Here is a 21,321-nt window from a genome sequence, read left to right as displayed (position 1 = left end):
GCAAATGGCGCGGTGCGAATGACACAAATTGCGCGGGGCGAATTGAGCGTTTTGCGCGTTTGATGAACTTAACGAGCATTTCGTGCGAATCTCTCGATTTCGAAAATCTGAACTTCAGCGTACGTTCGCGCCGCGTTAACCAATCAGAAGCTTGCTCTTGTGGGGGCGTGATTGTGACGTATAACCTGTAGTCGGTGTTCTGAGGAAAATTCTCCAGCCTTCACGACAACAGTTCATCAAACTCGGCTTGGCTCAGTCAGAAGCACCGCTGAAAGCCTCCGTCATCCAGGTTAAGTTTCTGGAGGAGTTTATGAGCTCACAGAGCTGGATGCACCTCTGAAAGAATGTAGTGGACTCAGACACGACCCTAAACGTATCGACGCTGTTTTTCAGTCTTCATAAAGCACATAAACACTGTTATTTTCTTCATAAAATCCATGTTAGCCATTTAGCTATGAAGCTAGAGTCTTCGGGCAGACAGAAGCCCTGCCCATCACGCCAATCCGCGTCTGTTCTGATGTGAATTTGATGCGCGAATGAAGTCAGCTAACCCCCACCCCCGTATAATTTCCCACCAATTTCTTTTTAATGGAGAGAAGGTTTTCTCAACACATTTCTAAACATAAGTTTTAATAACTCATTTATGATAACTAATTTATTTTATTTTTTCCATGATGACTGTAAATAAAATTTGACTAGATATTTTTTAAGATACTAGTTCTCAGCTGAAAGTGACATTAATAATAATAATAATAATAATAATAATAATAATGACTGTATATACACAACACTGATTCATCAAGCGCTCAGATCAAGTACTCTTCAGAGTACAGTAGGTGTGTCCATCACTTACAGCAGATGCTCTTATTTTTTTTTTCCTCTCCTCGCTGTGGTTCTAGATAGGTTTGGTGTAACACTAACCATACAGTTCCCCATCACATGTAATGAGTTTCTGTCCTTCTGACTGCCTCCTTCTCTCTTCCTCCGCCAGTTGTTTCTCATGCAGACGTGTAGCGGATCACTCTGAAGCTTCAGGATGAGAAAATGGCGCATATGTTTACTCCGCCAGGACCTCAAAGTCTCCGTAAGTTCACCCGCGAGTCCCTTAAGGCCATCGAGAGCCGGATCGCAGAGGAGAATGCCAAGAAGTCCAAGAACACGGAGGAGAGAAATAAAGACAATGAATGTAGCAGGAAACCCAACAGCGGTCTGGAGGCCGGGAAAACTCTGCCGTTTATATACGGAGAAGTTCCCAAAGGACTGGTGTCTACACCGCTGGAGGACCTGGACCAGTTCTACAGCAACCACACAGTGAGTTTGCATTCATGTATTATTGTTTGTTTGTATTTTAGAGGACTTTTAAATGCTCCACATAAACACTGGCATTAAAAGCATTATTTACAGTTAAAGTCAAAATTATTTGCCCTCCAGTTATTTATTTATTTTCATATATTTCCCAAATGATGTTTACCAGGGCAAGGAATTTTTCACAGTATGTCTGATAATATTTTTTCTTCTGGAGAAAGTCTTATTTGTTTGATTTCGGTTAGAATAAAAGCTTTTTTGTTTTTTAAAAAACATTTTAGGTTCAATATTAGGGCTGGGCGATATGGGTAATAAAATCATATCCCGGTATTTGTAGGAGGAATGACGATATACAAAAAATATCCGATATTTTGCCATAAATGGTTACTTGAGAGTTAAAACCTTTATTAAAACTTTATAAAACATTTTTGAGCAAAATATAACAAACACAGGGGTTTCCCCTCAATGTTTACAAATAAGCAGCTGCACAAAATCTTTGACAAATAAAATACAGTATAGGTTTTTCTCCTGCTTAACACTATACACAGTATACTCTACTGTGCTGTTGTGCAAATTACAAAGTACACAGAACCATTGAAAACAGAGTTATATTGTCAGGACAAAATAGGAGCACACTTAAATAGTAACACAACAAAAAGTATTGTAGGATAGAAAAGAACCACAATAAATGTAAATATGAAACACACAGTATTTATTGTCACAATTACAGTGTTGTTATAAATGATTCTGTATATCACAGTTGTGTGATTTTATTTATTTATTTATTATTATTTATTTTGTATAAACCGTTAAATTAGCTGTATATGTTTTCTTAGTTACACATTTACATGTATTGAGCACAATTATTAAACAGTGCACATATTGAAGATATCTAAAGAGAAGTCTTTCACTCCATGTAAAAAATCCTACACTTTTTCTTTTGTTTTGTTTTGACTAAACTTGTTTTATTGGCATTAAATAAGGAGATGACAATGAATAGACTAGATATTAGAAGTAACAAAATTATTTCAGAGTACTGTGAAGAAATGCTGGTGAAGCATATAAATGTAAACAGTCATTATAACAGAGCAGATCGCAGAGCTAAATGTGTTATAACGTGAAGAAGAATGTAAAGAAGAGACCGTCGTGTAATAAATACTAAACTTATTACCGGAGAATGAGGTGTTTTCACTTTCGAAATGCGGTAAAAATTGCCCCATTTTTGGCGTTTTGAATTCTTTTGAACATTGTCAGGTGCTGCTTGTCAATTTGACAAGGCTTCTATGTTCGTTCTTGCTGTCAATTGTGGAAGAAATTATCGATAAGAGGTTTCTGATAAACTGCTGTAACAGGCGCATTGGTGCAGCGGCAGCAGTAATGCGGTCGATATACCTGTTCGTTGCTGTGAAGATGGAGCTGAGCCCAAAGGCAAAGCTCTCAATTTACCGGTCAATCTACGTTCCTACTCTCACCTATGGTCATGAGCTTTGGGTCATGACCAAAAGGACAAGATCTCAGATACAAGCGGCTGAAATTCAATTAAATTCAATTCAGCTTTATTTGTATAGCGCTTTTACAATGTAGATTGTGTCAAAGCAGCTTCACATAAATGGTCATAGTAACTGGAACAGTGTGGTTCAGTAACTGGAACAGTGTGGTTCAGGTTTTAGTGTTTAAGTTCAGTTCAGTTCAGTTTAGCTCAGTTCAGTGTGATTTAATCATTACTGAGAGTTCAAACACTGAAGAGCAAATTCATCGATGCGTAGCTCTACCAATCCTGAACCATGCGAGGCAGTGGCGACAGCGGAGAGGGAAAAAAAAACTTCACCTGATGGGAGTGAAGAAAAAAAAAACCTTGAGAGAACCAGACTCAGTTGGGCACGACCATTTTAATTTCTCCGCTGGCCAAAAGTCTTGTGCAGAACTTCATTCGCCGTGGTTTATGCTGGAAGATGGCCTCAGCGAAGACTCGTCTGTCCCTGGAGCGTCGCTGGAATCAGACACATGTTCTCCACTCCCCACGACCATCAGCGCAGCAGCAGCTCAGGATATGGCCTGGTCCCGGATATGGAATCCTTGGGATCATCACGTCGCTGGTCTTGGATCCAATCAGTGACTCCGCATAATCTGAGGACCTCGGGATGAGTATCCCCAGGTGAAAATAGAGAATAAAGAGAATAATTAGCGTAGCTGCTGTTCATAGTGTATAAGCAAGATGCAGAATCCAGTGTGGAACCCGCTAGGTGATGCATTGAGTGTATGCTTTACTAAACAGATAGGTCTTTAATCTAGTTTTGAACTGGGAGAGTGTGTCTGAGCCTCGGACATTACCAGGAAGGCTATTCCAGAGTGTAGGAGCCATGAGAGAAATGAGTTTCCTTTGTAGGGTGGAGGCACAAGATGAGGAGCTCCATTACCCGGGAGGAGCTCAGAGTAGAGCCACTGCTCCTCAACATCGAGAGAAGTCAGCTGAGGTGCCTCGGGTATCTCCAGGACGCCTACCTAGGGTGGTGTTCCAGGCATCTCCCATCGAGAGGAAGCCTTGGGGAAGACCCAGAACATGCTGGAGGGACTATGACTCTCGGCTGGCCCTGGGAACGCCATGAGATCCCCCCGGAGGAACTGGAGGAAGTGTCTGGGGAGAGGGAAGTCTTGAGTTCTCTCCTAAGACTGCTGCCCCCGCGACCCGGCCCCAGATAAGCGGATGAAAATGATTATGAGGCTGTGACAGCTGCAGGTGCTGTGTGACATGCGTGCTTGCGAGGTGGAGTCAGATTTATTCGGAAGTCAGATTTCGATACAACACCGGCACTGCATGTTCCTCCATGTCGCGTCAGTGATGGGTCGTTATTAAACGGTTTGTTTATTTAGAACAAATCTTTTGTATGACTCATGGAGTGAATCTTTCATTTGCACATGCACACATTTGTGAAAGTGAAGCTCGCGTGCTACCTTGGAGTAGTCTGTTTCAAGCAGAATGCGTACGTGTGCTCCTCGAACCATATCGATATGAACAATATTGGATAATCCCACATCGCGTTGCGGAATCATATCGATAAATTCCCAATCCCCGATATACCGCCCAGCCCTATCAATAAGAAGTTTCAATATTATCAACAAGAAGTAACCAATGTTTATTTTCTATTGTCTACAGAACAAACCACTGCTATACAATGATTTGCTTAATTATGTAAAGAACCTAGTTAAGAATTTACGTTAATTGATATCTGTCTCCCTTGTGTGTCTCATTTTTACAGTGTATGCATTTATGTGGTTTGTCTCCCTTTTGTTTAGACTTTTATAGTTGTGAGCAAAAAAAAGGAAATCTACCGTTTCAACGCCACTCCTGCCTTGTACATCTTCAGTTCCTTCAACCTTCTGAGGAGAATATCAATTCAGATTTTGGTACATTTATATCCTTCTTAAGTGCTGAAACACACTAATGGTGACTGTCTTTCATATGTGTATGTTTTAATCCTTTAAAGCAGTGGCACTTGTTGTACTTGTTGATAAATGGCAATTGCACATAGTTTGTATAAATACATTTTCTGCCACAAATTAATCTAAAACTTTGTAGACATTGGTCAGTAACAAATGTGACACTAGATTAAAGGAAGTATAATCTAAATATCATTAAAGAGACACATTAAAGAACGTTGCTTAATAACCTGTTTTTTAAAGAAGACTTTTATGCTCATCAATTCAGAAAAATAGGTAAAATACAGTAAAAATAGTAAAATTGTAACATACTACAGGGTTCAACGCTAAGGATTTTTTCTACTGGGCCGATTGGGCCAGTGGTTGAGGTTTTTACTTGCCCTGGCAAAATTTTCACTGGCCCCACCAAAACAAAAAAAAAGTTAATAGCTATTTCTTAGCCACATATGTTAGATATTGTGGCAAAATAATGTCTATGAATGTCTATGATATCTAGAATTTAAACATTTAAAAAATGTTAATAAATGTATAATGAGCAAAATTAGTTTGATTTTATGCAAACGAAAGAGCAGTATGAAAAATGTGCTGGTATTTTATTGCAATTCTGAATAATTTTTATAAAAATGGCTTGCCAAACCGACAACTTTTTTTTTCCGTTTTTTTTTCAGTTTCTTATTTTCGTACCCATGTAATTGTCTGCTTCCCAGACTTTAGAAACTGACGTTTTCTTTTAGCCTCATAGTTAGTGTTGCTTTTCGCTGTACTTATTGTTATCATGTTATGAAAAAATAGCATGCTCACCGTTACTGGCCGAAAGGGGCCAGTAACAATCCTGTCTACTGTCCCGAGCGTCTTTCACGCTGGCCCCGGGCCACCGGGCAGTCCTTATTGTTGAGCCCTGTACTATATTTTTGCATGATAGGTCTCCTTTAAAACTGACCTGTTTAAGTATCTACCATAGATCAATGATCTATTATTAATTAAATGATTAGCTATGAACAAAAAGGTTTGCATCCACCATATGTCTGTCTGTCACTAACTTTCCTTAACAGCAAGCTTCACTTTGTTCAATTTTATTATAATCTGCACTATTCTGGCGAACTGTGCGTTCATGGTCTACACACAAACCCCGGATTGGGCCAAGAGTGTAGAGTAAGTCCATCTATTTGTTGCTTTCCAACTCTATTTCAGAAATTGTGCCTGTCTTTGCTGAATGCAGGAACTGACGCTCTTGTTTTGAACAGATATGTCTTCACTGGGATATACACTTTAGAAGCATTGGTCAAGATCACCGCCAGGGGATTCTGTGTGGGACGCTTTACTTTTCTCAGAGATCCGTGGAATTGGTTGGATTTTATTGTTATAGTCATGGCGTAAGTACCACAAGTTTGTTATTTAGCCCAGCTAGATCTTATCAGTTACATCTTATTAGTACTGGGTTGGACCATTTTTCAGACCATTTTCTGTAATCCCTAGGGATGGTAATGTGTGAAAATCACAGTATAGATCAGCAGTTTCTGAAATACTCAAACCAGTTTGTCTGGCACCAAAAACCATACTACGTTCAAAGTCACTAAAATCCCCTTTCTTCCCCATTCTGATGCTTGGTTTGAACTGCAGCAAATCGTCTTGCCCATCTCTTCATGCCTAAATGCATTGAGTTGCTGCCATGTGATCATCAGAACTTTGAGTTAACGAGCAGTTGGACTGGTGTACCTAATAAAGTGGCCAATGAGTGTATTATTGGTCAAAATTATTAGCCCTCCTTTGATTTTTGACTTTTTATTATTTATTTTTATATTTCATGAAGTAAAGATTGAATGGAGTTCAAGAAAAATATTTTTTTCACAGTATTTCCTATATATTTTTTTCTTCTGAGGAAAGTCTTTTTTGTATGTATAGATGTGTGTGTGTGTGTGTATGTATATGTATATATACATACATTGTATATATACATACATATATATATATATATATATATATATATATATATATATATATATATATATATATATATATATATATATATATATACATATATACACGTGTGTGTGTGTGTGTGTGTGTGTGTATATGTGTATATATATATTAGCTGCTGTGTATATAAACATGATGCAGAAACCTGTGTGGAAACCCACTAAGTGATGCACTGGATGATTATGTAAATTCTGACAGTTTTAATTTATTTTTCCTTCTCTTTATGTTTCAGATATGTAACAGAGTTTGTGGATTTGGGGAGCGTGTCCGCCCTGCGAGCATTCAGAGTTCTTCGAGCCCTGAAAACTATATCAGTCGTCCCAGGTGAGATTTCCTTTTTTTTTCTAACAGAAGCTGCTTCCCAAATCGCATACTTATGCACTATTCTACGCCATTTTGTAGTATAAATAGTGTAAGTAGTGTGTTCACACTGAAAACTCTTAAAATAATAAGTGCACTTTAATTACCCGGATGATGCACTCATTCAGCCGCTAAAGTGAAGTGTGTAATGATGGACACTTCACGCACTCAACGACCGCAGGTTTGCTTACGTAGCGGAAGGGGCGGAGCTATCGGACGCACATGTTGGATAACTTTATTTATTTTGGATGGAGAAAGCAAAATTCTCCTACGAGAGTGATTATATCGCCTCCCGATGGTGAATGCGGCAATACTCACGATAGGTATTATTTGATAATTCGGTCGTTTATTTCACTAATTTGGCAACCGTCAAACGTCATCAGGGAAACGGTTTGAATTTCCGTTTAGTAAAAAAACATTAGTGTGCCATTTGGGACAACACTACATACATATACTATCCTGTTGAGTGTGTAAGTGCATAAGTACATAGTGCATGAGTGCATAGTGTATAGTGTGCCATTTGGGACGCAGCTATCGTCTTTTCCCAAGACGATTACAGTTTTCTGGGTAACACTTCTTCATTAGGGAACAATTCTTACCCTTAACGTCTGTGAGAACCAGAAGTGGCAGAGACTTGTACTTCAGTATGTTGATGTACTTTTAACTGAAACTGAATATTGAGTATGGGGCGGGGCTTTCATTTAGGCATCATTTCCTCGTAGCAAACTAACATTGATGGTGAGTTTACACCAGAAGTGGATGAAGCATCAAGCATGAGTAAATTACATGTTAAGTCAATGCAAATATGCAAATAGATACCCTGCGGTGCGAGTAGTGCAAATGAGGCGGTGCAATGAGTTGAAAAATCAGAACTTTAGCAGACATTTGTGCTCCGTTAACTAATCAGGAGCCAGCTCTTGTAGGGACCTGATTATGACGTAGAACCTGTTGTTGCTGTCCCAAGGGGAAATCCTCCTGCAGACACTAAACAAAAGCTCATTAAACTGGTCTTGGTTCAGTCAGGAGTACCGCTGAAAGCCTCCATCATCCAGGTACAGTTTCTGAAGGAGTTGATGAACTCTTAATTCCTTACATTTACATTACTTTACATTACATTACTTAGAGCTGGGTGCACCTCTGAAATAATGTAGTGGACTAAGATATGATGCCTAAAGAGTCTACGCTGTTTTTCAGCCTTCCTGAAGCACATAAACCACAGATATTCTCTCAATAAAATGAATGTTAGCCATTTAAAGGGTCGCAAAACAACGAAACACATTTTTTGAGATGTTGACAGCCATATATGTGTCCCATGCTGCTAAAAACACTATTAGGACACAGATATTTCACAAAAAAGTGAAAATTGGTTGTTTTTGCGTTATTTCGAGCAAATTCATTCTTCCAGTTTGTAAAGAAGATTTGAAGCTATGTCACAGCGATTAGATCCTTGTCTAAGTTCAAGCATAAAGATTGGCTGACTGTACCGGCAGGTACAGCATGACGTCTTTAAATTTTCAGCATTAATTTATGAGAAAGACTTGGTTCGAACCAATCAACACACTCTATAGTGAATGAGGTGCAACTTCATTAATATGCATGATAGCTTCGAAGACCTGTTACAGTGTTCAGACAACAGAGAGACGCCACATTGTGTTAAAACACGTGGAAGAAGAATAATTATTCAGACACATGGGTTATCTGGGTTCCGTTTTTAAATGTGCCGCACTAAAGGTTTTGTTTTATTTTCCCCATGACAAGAGCACAGTATTCAGATGGCAAAGTTAATTCATATTGTCAGCAGTACTCTTTTAGTTTTTAAAGACAGACATTAGTTAAAAATGATTAAGTTAGTAAGTTTACAGAACGTTAATATCACTATAATAATATGGGCTGAAAGATCCGCTGTAAATGCTGCTCTCCGAGTGTAAACATGTAAACACCTTAATCAAACTATTACCTTTGTGTAGGATCTTCTCTGCATTTTGTATACACACACACGGCTGTGTTTCTACCGAGAAATGTGGAGGTTTTTTTATTTTTTCTCTCCCATACGATTAAATTTCATTAAAACTACACTCTTCCAGCAATTCCTCGCATCCAATATCTTGTTTGTTATGGGGGGCATGCATGAAATGTTCTTGAATGTAAGTAAAAGTGCCAAACTGCAGTTAAAGTCGACGAATTAATAATGAAACACCCAAAATTACATAGTGGCGAGCGTGCTGTTAAATTATGTGCAATAACATGTAAACAGGATCATGAAAAGGACATTCAAAATGCAACACATGAAAACACTTTAATCATCATATAGTCTCATTCAGATCAAGGCAAATAATTTGATTACAAACGTCCATGTAAACGTAGTCACTGCTGTGAAAATCAGCATGTGCATGTCCTGAAACTCCCCTTTTTATGCAAACCCTTCCCTCTTTCGCCACTCGGCACTCCCACCTAAACAAAGCTGGTCTCACCCACTTTCCTGGCTTTTTTCAAACAAGAGGTATGAAAACACCCTGCTGAAACAGGTGGTGTCATAGCCCTTTAATAACAAAACTAGAGTCACCGGGCAGACAGAAGCCCCATCCATTACTTGAATCCGGGTCTATTGTGAAGTGAATTTAACACGCAAATGAATTGAATTTGATGATCGAATGAAGGAAGTAAAATCAAAATGTTCACGCGTCTATTTACACTCAAATGGCGCAATTTATCCGCGCAAGCTGCATCTGGTGTGAGCACAACATGAGAGAGGGTATTAAATTGCAGTGGCTATGGAACCCGTCAGGTTGACGTCAACAGAACGATAGCCGGGACACCCACAAAAATGTCCCTACCGTTTGTGTCGTGGGGGAAAACAAACTATTAAAATGAATCTACGGAGAACTTGTTCAGTGCTTTAGCTTCACTTTTTAAAACAAAAGATTTATTTTTGCTGATTTAATATTGAAAATTTGCTGTGAAATGTTTTCACATCTGATAAGTTGAAAAATCACTGTTATTTTTATATAGTGACAAATAAACATACAGAAGCCACTAGGTTGACCACCATTTTGCTCCATTTTGCATTGAAAAGCATAGCCTTTCCTTCCACACATTGCATATGGAGAAAATATCCTGCATTTTTATCAGTCTTTTGGTTTATTTGTTGTATTAAGAAAATTAACATGCTTGCCTTTTACGTGAGCCCTTTATTCTTTTATGGCGTAGTTTGTTTCACCTATTTGACCTTCGGCTGTCTAAAATGTGGAGCAGGTGATTCTCTGAATTGAAATCACATGTAAAGTAAAGGCATTATTTTGCAATGTTTTGTAATTGTGTTTTCTGGAAGGAAACAAAAGACAAACAATCTGACAGCAGAGTACATGTTTTACTGCTTCCTTCTACTGAGACACTACTTTTGACATCTTCAGTTTTTTTACAGAGATTGTTTTGAATCTGCCGCTATGCTGACACACAGGCATTTGTAGCTCCGCCCTATTTTGAAAAGAGCACAATCTCATTTGAATTTAAAGCCAAAGTCACCAAAACGGCACAATTAGGATCAAAGCCTAAAAGCCTAAAAGGGTCAGTTTCAAAGAGTTATTAAACATTATTTGTGTGGTATTTTAAAATTTTTAATCTTCAGATACACACTCTAGAGACACCAAATACTTACTTTACATCTTGTGAAAATGATCATAATAGGTCCACTTTAAATAATGAAATGATAATAGTTTCTTCTGTCCTCCACAGGGCTGAAAACCATCGTTGGTGCTCTGATCCAGTCAGTGAAGAAGCTCTCAGATGTCATGATCTTGACCCTTTTTTGCCTGAGTGTTTTTGCATTGGTGGGACTCCAGCTCTTCATGGGAATTCTAAAGCAGAAATGTGTGTATTCGACATCTTTTACTGAAAACAAGGAAGCATGTTACAAGAACAAAACATGCAGGGATTACATTAACAATCCAAGTGAGTTTAATTTCATTCACCTGAATCTGTATTGTTACCTATCTGTCTGATGTTCTGTTCCTCTACCTAACTGGTTTAATAGACAGTTCATCTAATTATGACATATTCCTCGTCATTATGGCCCAATCCCAATTTTAAAAAAAAATAAAAATTTCAATTGTCTACAGAACAAACCATCATTAATGATTTGCCTATTTCCCTAACTTGCCGAATTAACTTGGTTAAGCCTTTAATGTCACTTTAAGCTAAATATTAGTATCTTGAAAAAGATCTAATCAAATATTATTTACTGTCATCATGGCAAAGATAAAAGTAATGAGTTATTAGAAATGAGTTTTTCATATATATATATATATATATATATATATATATATATATATATATATATATATATATATATATATATATATATATATATATATATATATATATATATATCTACACACACACACACACACACACCATTATATATGTATGTATATAAACACACCAGTGTATAAGTGTATAAATGCATATGTATATATATATATATATATATATATATATATATATATATATATATATATATATATATATATATATATATATATATATAAATATATATATATATATATATATATATATATATATATATATATATATATATATATGTGTGTGTGTGTGTGTGTGTGTGTGTGTGTGTGTGTGTGTGTGTATATATATATATATGTGTGTGTGTGTGTGTATATATATATATATACATATGTGTATATATATATGTATGTATATATATATAAATATGTGTGTGTGTGTGTGTGTGTGTGTGTGTGTGTGTGTGTGTGTGTGTGTGTGTATATATGTGTGTGTGTGTGTGTGTGTGTGTGTATGTATGTATGTATGTATGTATGTATGTATGTATGTATGTATGTATGTATGTATGTATGTATGTATGTATGTATGTATGTATGTATGTATGTATGTATGTATGTATGTGTATATATGTATGTATGTATGTATATATGTGTGTGTGTGTGTGTGTGTGTGTGTGTGTGTGTGTGTGTGTGCGTGTGTGCGTGTGTGTGTGTGTATATATATATACATATATATATATATACATATATACATACATACATTTTATATATATATGTATAATAAATATATATATGCATACATGCATACAAGTCTAAAATGAAAAACACAGAATAATCAAGAATCTAAAAATGCAGTCTTAAAAATATGAGTTTTCTAGCAGTTTTAATTTAAAGATAAAAGACTATAACTATAATGTTTAGAAATGTGTTAAAAAAATCCGTCCTTTAAACAGAAATTGGGCTCATAATTCAGAAGGGGTAATAATTCTGACTACTGTATGTGCACTTGTACTGTAAGGTATCTGTGCCTCTGCCAGACATCATTCAGCATTATACACGTTTGCATCAGCACCAGCATTCGAGAGAAGGAGGCAGAGGAATTCCACCTTTCTCATGAGGGCTGGAAATTTGATATCCATTGAAAAGTACTTTATATTGATGAGGAATGCTATCATGTAGAGTGAGCTCATCTGGCGGGCTGCTCACTGAGGATGATGCCTTCCACATAAAATATTTTTGATTCTGTTATTCTGTCTGCAGCATCGCTGACATTTGACTGGTTTGCATGTTGTTGGACAAAGGATGGAAAATTGACATAGGGGCAAAGGATATTAAAATTGGTCATTGGGTGGAAATTGATCAAGAATAGCCCTATCACTCCACAGCAAGAAGGTTGCTGGTTCAAGTCCCGACTGGGCCAGTTGGCATGTCTGTGTGGAGTTTGCATGTTCTCCCAGTGTTGGCATGGGTTTCCTCCTGGTGCTCCGGTTTCCCCCAAAGTCCAAACACATGCGCTATAGGTGAATTGAATAAGCTAAATTGGCCGTAGTATATGTGTGTGAATGAGTGTGTATTGGTGTTTCCAAGTACTGGGTTGCTGCTGGAAGGGCATCCGCTGTATAAAACATATGCTGGATATGTTGACGGTTCATTCCGCTGTGGCAACCCTAGATTAATAAAGGGACTTAGCTGAAAGAAAATTCAATTAACTTTAATCATGGATAATTATCTCTCTTGTTTTGTAGGTAATCAATATTTCCTACCAGGAAAAAAAGATGCACTGATCTGTGGAAATTCTACCGATGCTGGGTAGGTTATATATGTAAATAGCATTGATGTTCAAATGGTTGAAGCAATATTTCCCTCCAAAAAATGCAAATACTGTAATAATTACCCCCATGTATTGTCAAACCCCTAAAACCTTCTGTCAGCATTCATCTTTAGATTTTTTAGACTAAATCCAGGAGCTCTCTCCTCCTCCGTTGAAATCAGAGGTCTTGATGTTTAGAAAAGGAACCAAAAAACCAAACTGCACTGTACAAAATAAAATAACCCAGTTCCATACAATTGATTTGTGTTCGGACAACATGAAGGAATTTAAGTTAACTCGTTAGCTTTTATAAATTTAAGTGGATTGAACATAAAACAACGAGGTATATGCACAGCTAGTATTTTTCAGCCAATGATAAACTTCCGGTGAAAGCTTAACGTGACTACTTTCAATCTCATACTTCAGTGTGCGAATCATACATTGATGATAGGGAGGGGGTCAGCTTTTTCAGTAGTTTAGTAATGCACGCTTTAGGGAATCAAATTTATGAATGTATTTAATTACTTTTAATTTATTAATAAAATGTATACGTTTTCAGACTTTTGAAGGATATTTAGCAACTATTTTAATGGTTACTATTGGCCAAACTATACAAATAATGCGTTCAGTTTGTCTTTTATTTTTAGGCTACATGCAGATATAAATACCTATTTTACACTAAACGTGTTTTGTGAATACTTAAGACATCTATCGGTGCTCTAGAACTGCCAGTTTTAGGCTGTTTAGTGATGTTTCTCCAACATTTATTGACACGATTGATCCGCGAATTGCAGCACATTATAACACATGACCAATCAGAGTTACTTGAAGGTGGGCCTTTCAGAGGAACTAGGAAAAATGCCAGTCGTTTTTATGTTAGCTGAATAGCTGTATATAATCAGTGAAATTTCTGAAAAAATAACATGATTTCCTTCAAGCGAAACATGAGCACACATTGATTTGCATCTTATTAACACAACCAAGCCTTAAAATTACATTCTCGACCACCCCTTTAAAGAAATCACACCTTAAACATGGCTATTTTACAATAGAAAGACTACGAACGAAAGCACTGAGGCTGGCTGGCTAAAATTAAAAGTCTGTGTGCATATAGAACAGTGGTCACCAAACTTGTTCCTGGAGAGCCGGTGTCCTGCAGACTTTAGCTCCAGCCCTAATCAAACACACCTGAACAAGGTAATCAAGGTGTTACTAGGTATACTTAAAACACCCAGGCAGGTGTGTTGAAGCAAGTTGGAGCTAAACCCTGCAGGGACACCGGCCCTCCAGGACCCGGATTGACGACCGCTGATATAGACCATTAGGTTTTTCAAAAAAACCTCAAGAATAGTGTTGTATTAGCTCAGATTAAAAGAGTAGTTAGAACAAACATCAAGCATCATTTAATTGAGTGTGACTTTTTAATGTGATGAAGCTCCAAGAACAAATTTGTGCACCAAAACCTGTAAAAACAGCTTTGTTTGCCAATGTTTTCTCTATCTCCACAGGTCATCAGAGTGTGCATTTACTATGGGCAGTTACTACTTGGCAAACAACCGTTTTTACATTTTTTTGGCGCACAAATGTCTTTTAAGAGCTTAATTTTTTAAGGACTAATGACAAAATATGGACTGTTTGAGGATCGTCTTTTGCTTTAATGGATTTCTGGTTTCCATGGATGGTCAGAGAGCTCTAATATGTCAAATTAATACCTTCATTTGTGTACCGATGATGAACAAAGGTCCCAGGGGTTTGAAATGACATAAGGTTACTTGATATAATTTACATTTTTGGGTGAACCAGCCTTTTAAAGAAATGGTTCACCCACAAATGAGAATTTACTCCCTATTTACGAACCCTCAAGTGGTTCCAACCCCTTATGTTGCTCAACACGAAAGAAGACATTTTGAAAAATGCTGGAAACTTGTAACCATCCGCTTGTTAAGTGTGACGTCACGCGAAGCGGCTTCCGGGTCCAAGCACTCTCTTCAACTGAATGAGGAGACTCATGAAATGGTAATAATAAATGTTTACAAAGCGATTTAATACTTTCGAAAATCACGATAGCAATATATATGTCCATGCCTAATATCCGATGGCCAGAAAGTGATTCATTTTTTTATAAATTGTTAAATTTTTGGTATTTGATATGCAGCAAGCCCAGAGATTGTTGTGTACACGATGATTTTATGTAAAATTAACTTTGATGTGTGATAGGAATAAAACGTGATCATAAACGAATGATTTCTCCACTCGAATGGCGGCTTGGACCCGGAAACAGTATTACATACGTCACAAACACATCACCTCCTAACGAGCGGATTGACTTTCATAGTATATATTTTCCCCACTAATGGAAGTGGTTACAGGTTTTCAGCTTTCTTCAAAATATCTTCTTTGGTGTTTATCAGAAAGAGAATCTCATAAACATCTGGAACCACTTGAGTAGTAAGTAAGTTAGAATTTTTAAGTGAACTACCCCTTTAAAGCAATGTTCAGCAAGATATTCAATTGTATGCTTTACATTTGGTTGAGTTGCATGGTGCACTTTTGACACTCACTCACTGCCACGTGTGCATTTCAGGCAGTGTCCAGAGGGATATACGTGTTTAAAAGCAGGTAACAATCCAGATTATGGTTACACAAGCTTTGATTCGTTCGGCTGGGCTTTCCTTTCCTTGTTCAGACTGATGACTCAAGACTTCTGGGAGAATCTTTACCAACAGGTGTGTTTTGAGTTTGTAAGGCAAGCTTGTGTAAAAATTTGGTAACACTTTCTCTGAAGGCCATGCTCATAATGAATTATTACTGTGTTTATAATTATTAATGATGTAGAAAAGTTCTATAAATGTATCTATAAACACAAAAGAAAGGCTTTATTGTTTTACAATGACACTTATATTTGTAACATTTGTAATAGTGTTGATATTTATTATTATAATTGTAATGTAATCAGTGTGATTGCAGCTGCATTTATAATGATGTTATTAATATGTATTATAATTATATTATAGTGATTGCAGCTATATTTACAATAGCATTCATTCATTCAGTCATTTTCCATCGGCTTAATTCCTTATTTATCAGAGGTCGCCACACCAGAATAAACCGCCAACTATTCTAACTTATGTTTTACGCTGTGAATGACCTTCCAGCTGCAACCCAGTACTGGGAAACACCCATTCACACATACATACACTACACCCAATTAGGTTTATTTAATTCACCTATAGCGCATGTCTTTGGGCTGTGGTGGAAAGCACCCGGAGGAAACCCACGCCAACACAGGGAGAACATGCAAACTCCATACAGAAATGCCAAATGACCCCGCTGGCACTCGAACTAGTGACCTTCTTGCTGTGAGGCAAAAGTGCTTACCACTGAGCCATTGTGTTCCCTTATAATAATATGCTTTACTAAAGAGATATGTTTTTTATCTAGTTTTAAAATGAGAGAGTGTGTCTGAGCCTCTGACATTATCAAGAGGAGCCATATATGAAAATGCTCGACCTCCCTTAGTGGACTTTGCTATTCTTGGTACTACAAGAAGCTGTAAGTTTAGAGATCTTAAAATAACAGGTGGAAAGTATAGTGAGACAATAGCCCTTTTCACACATTCAGACCTTTCCAGAAAATTGCTGCCAATGTGTGAGCAGGCCTTTTTTGAAAATACGGGTAAATTAGTTCCGGATATTTTCGAGAAAGACAAGTTGTAACATTACCGGTAATTAGCCAGAATGCTGCTCTGTGTGAACGCAGAAGGAAAATTACCAGAAAGAGCGCATTCACGATTAGAATACGCTGACGTGAGACATCTACTCCAGCCGATCAGAACATACATCTGCGCTGTTTATCAAAATAAAAGCCTTTGAATATTTTTCCAGACATATTTAGCTGCTAGATGTTAGTCAGATAATGTTTCTATGTTACTTCTTAATGCCAAAATTAGCGATAAAATGCTCATAATAAACCGCTGTTTGTTTACCTTTAAACTCTGTTTCCTTTAGTTGCTTGATGCGTGTGCACGTGAAGCAGCCAGTGAGGGCCAGCACACACTCATATTATGTACATCTCGACCTGTGAAAGTGTTCCTCTATACGTTTTCATCAAGTTGTTCACAATACTTATCCATCTACAGAGTTTGTAATGTAGTCAAATGTTTACAAATACAAGCACAGCCTTTAAGAGAGCATTTCTGCTTAATGATGTCAGAATTTACCGGTATTTTGGAATAGATGTGTGAATGGTCTTTTCCGTAAAAATTATGGAATGTCCATGCCTGTATGAACAGCGCTTTTTTTAATTTACCGGTAAAGTCGTTTTCCGGATATTTATCTCTGTGTGAAAAGGACTGTACAGTAGACCCACACAAACATGATCTCTTTTCTGAAAATTGACACTAATTTTCAGGAAAAGTCTTTGTGTGAAAGGGGCAAGTGACAATCAACAGGGACAAATTTACTAAACTCAACTGAAGCAGTTTTAATTCAACTAGAACTCCACCAACATGCTACACCATTCCCTGCCTTCCTGAATTGCTAGATTGTTCCATTATTAGATATTATTAAAATATTATTAAATATTAGGTATTTTACTCTGATAATAATAATTAATAATAATAATTCCTTATATTTATATAGCGCTTTCTGGGCACTCAAAGTGCTTCACACGTTGGGAGGAGATCTCCTCATCCACCACCAGTGTACAGCATTCACCAGGATAATGCGATGGCAGCCATTTTGCGCCAGACCGCACACCACACACCAGCTGATTGGTGGAGAGGAGAAAGAGTGATAAAGCCAATTAGGATATGGAGAGGGTTAAGAGCCCATGATGGACAGAGGCCAGTGGGCAGATTTGGCCAGGATGCCAGGGTTAAACCACTACTCTTTTTCGAAGGACATCCTGGGGTTTTTATTGACCACAGAGAGTCAGGACCTCGGTTTAACATCTCATCCGAAAGACTCTGTTAACCCTTAAAAGACCTAAAGCTTTCTGTGGACAACTGACTAGCCTGTTTTTTTTAATAGTGTTATTTTTTAGAAATCTCATTCTTATGTTAGCAGTCAAAATCAAGAGTCATATATAATTTTAAACAGGAGAACCTGACATTTCATGCAGGCATGTAAGCACCAAATTTCACTCTGTTGTTGTTCAAAATTCTTTGGTTCCTTAAACAAAAGCCTGTGTTGATTGTTTGAGTAGAGAACAGTTAAAAACAAATCTAGGCATTGGAAGAGAAACAATGCATCAACAACCATGTTTGACACACAAACTACATCAATTCCTTTTGACAAATCCGTGTTGTTAAAATGTGATGACGCAAACACACTCACTACGGAGCCTCTGAAGGTCCAAATGGGTAATGTTGCATTGCTGGAAAGCTGAGAATGGCACAGACTGGATCAGTGGATTAAAAGTTATTAAACATTTTAAAATAGTACTTATTTATTCATGCAGAGGTTGTTGCTGCTTCCACAAAATCTACATTGTAAAAGCACTATAGAAATACAGATTAATTGAATTGAACTGAAAAAATAAACATCGGTTTAAAATGACACAATGAGCTGGGCCCGGTTTTTTAAAAGGTTTAATCCGGATAAAATGGATACAGATTTAGTAATCCTGTTTTTGCGATCCGTGATCACGTTATCCAGCTTACTTTTTGAGCCAGTTTTTTAAAGCAACATCAGATTGGATCAATCTGATCCGGATAGGAACTTTTCAGGATCACTAAATCTGGATAACCAGTGCTCAAACAGGATAGGAAATCACGATGTAGAACTATAGATATGTTAAGAGCAACACGTATAATAGCCAGTGTGGGGTCAATATAACTTTTTTTATTTGAAATGAAAACACACACATTAAAAAAACACCCTATCCTCTTCCAGCAGTCAGCTCATCTGAGACCTAACACAAAACACTGTACATTGAAATTCCAAATATAGATGTATTGAATATTAAAAAAGACTAATTGTCAAAAACTCAGCAATAATATCAGACTTCCTCATCTGATGTGGAGAGAGCAGCTTGTCTGAGCGTGGCCTTTAGGAGGCGGATCTTAAGTCTGGCCTTGGTTTGCTGCAGTTTGGTCAGAGTCAGTTGTTCCTCTGCCAGATGAAGCTGTGCATGTCTCTTTTTGCAACTGTTGAAAGTGATTTAAAAAATCAGTCATAAAAAATCAGTAAATATTCTAAAAACAAAAATATTTTCCATTGTGATGAATATGTATATCATTTAGTGACAGAATAAAATTTTAGTTTTTGGTCGATTTTGACAACTGTTTGGGGGATTATTTTATTAGGCCAAACTCTTTCTATTTTGCTGTAGGCCTAAACTGAAAGGCTGAATACGTTAAAGCCAACCTTATCACTGTAGCCTGACGGATGAACAAATACAATTAAAACCTTATGAATAAATATGATATCGTGTAAAGATACTGCATGATCCAAATATAGTATTGTTTAATACATTTTTAACGTTTTCATTACATTTTGGGCATTAAATCCATGCTAAATCCACCTTTCTAATGGGATCACTTTAATCCAGATTTTTTAGATCAAAGTGATCCAAACCGATTTGATCCGGATCAAAACAGAGATTGGATTATGTGATGTAATCCGATTATGTAGTCCGTTTTTTCTTTTGAAAAACCCATTTTTAAGATTTGATCCAATCCCTTATCCAAAATCCTAGTGGATTACTTTAGAAAAACCGGACTGCTGTATCTGTTTTTTCGACATTAATTGTGGATTTTTTTTACAGACTCTTCGGGCCGCTGGGAAAACCTATATGATTTTTTTCGTGCTGGTCATTTTCTTGGGATCCTTCTACCTGGTGAACCTCATCCTGGCTGTAGTCGCCATGGCATACGACGAACAGAATCAAGCCACGATCGACGAGGCTTTGAAAAAAGAGGAAGAGTTCAACGCCATGCTTGAGCAGATCACGAGACAGGAGCAGGAAGCTGAGGTCTGTTCAGTATTTCACTTAAAGAGGCTGCATGAGGAATTTAATTCATTCATTATGAGGAAAAAATCATTTATTTTAATTTACTTATTAACGGGATAGTTCACCAAAAAAATGAACATTTACTCCCTAATTACTCTCCCTCAGGTGGTTCCTTCTGGTTCTCCTTCAGGTTTCTTCTGTTAAACAGAGAAGATATATTAAAAAAAGCTGAAAACCTGTAACCATTGACTTCCTTAGTAGAAAAAAAATATATTATGGAAGTTAGTGGTTACAGGTTTGCGGCTTACTTCAAAATATCTTCTGTGTTCAGCAGAAGAAAGAAAGTCAAACAGGTTTGATGATGACTGAGTTTAAACAATACAGTGAACAATACAGTGTGTCTGGAAAGTATTTATAGCGCTTCACTTTTTCCACATTTTTTTATGTTACAGTCTTATTCCAAAATGGATTAAACTCATTTATTTCCTCAAAATTCTACACAAAATACCCCAGGACGACAATGTGAATACATTTTTTTTTTATAATTGTTGCAAATTTATTAAAAAATAAAAAATCTGGAAAATCACATGTACAGAAGTATTGACAGCCTTTGCTGTGAAGCTCTGCATTAGGCTCAGATACATTCTGTTTCCACTGATCATTCTTAAGATATTTCAGCAGCTTTATCGGAGTTCACCTGTGGTCAATTCATTTGATTGGACATGATTTGAAAAGGCAAACACCTGTCTATATAAGGTCCCAGGGTTGACAGTGCATCTCAAAGCACAAACCAAGCATGCAGACAAAGGAATTGTTTGTTGACCTCAGAGACAGTATTGTCTGGAGGCATAAGGCTGGGTAAGGTTACAGAAAATGTCTGCTGCTCTGAAAGGTCCAATGAGCACAGTGGCCTCCATCATCCATAAGTGGAAGATGTTTGCAACCACCATAACATACGATCAGTTTGTCATTATAGGAAATAAAAGCAAACGATCAGGTAACACTTTACAATAAGGTTCATTAGTTAATGCATTTACTAACATGAACTAATCATGAACAACACATGTACAGCATTTATTAATCATAATTGAACATTTACTAATGCATTATTATCATCCAAGTCCATGCTTGGTAACATTAGTTAATGCACCATGAGTTAACATGAACTAACGATGAACA

General features: G+C 37.1%; 2 protein-coding genes across 5 annotated transcripts in view; one reads left to right on the top strand and one right to left on the bottom strand.

The window, feature by feature from the left end:
• slc38a11 (solute carrier family 38 member 11) overlaps nt 1–21,321 on the bottom strand; it is a 243,842-nt gene that overhangs the window by 48,587 nt on the left and 173,934 nt on the right. The window lies entirely within an intron of this gene.
• The window catches only part of scn1laa (sodium channel, voltage-gated, type I-like, alpha), a 99,277-nt gene that overhangs the window by 26,130 nt on the left and 51,826 nt on the right, over nt 1–21,321 (top strand). For 3 of the 4 annotated variants that reach the window (XM_087266222.1, XM_087266221.1, XM_087266220.1), the window contains 9 exons: nt 992–1,311; nt 4,600–4,718; nt 5,806–5,895; nt 5,988–6,116; nt 6,953–7,044; nt 10,813–11,028; nt 13,124–13,187; nt 15,773–15,914; nt 19,957–20,163. In XM_087266222.1, the coding sequence (XP_087122348.1) occupies nt 1,045–1,311; nt 4,600–4,718; nt 5,806–5,895; nt 5,988–6,116; nt 6,953–7,044; nt 10,813–11,028; nt 13,124–13,187; nt 15,773–15,914; nt 19,957–20,163 (1,326 nt within the window). In that variant the 5' untranslated portion in view covers nt 992–1,044. 4 annotated transcript variants of the gene reach the window in all.

This window comes from Danio rerio, chromosome 9, assembly GCF_052040795.2.
Source record: "Danio rerio strain M-AB ecotype USA chromosome 9, GRCz13ab, whole genome shotgun sequence".
In the NCBI taxonomy this organism is placed as follows: Eukaryota; Metazoa; Chordata; class Actinopteri; order Cypriniformes; family Danionidae; genus Danio; species Danio rerio.
This window is presented reverse-complemented; position numbering and strand designations above follow the sequence as displayed.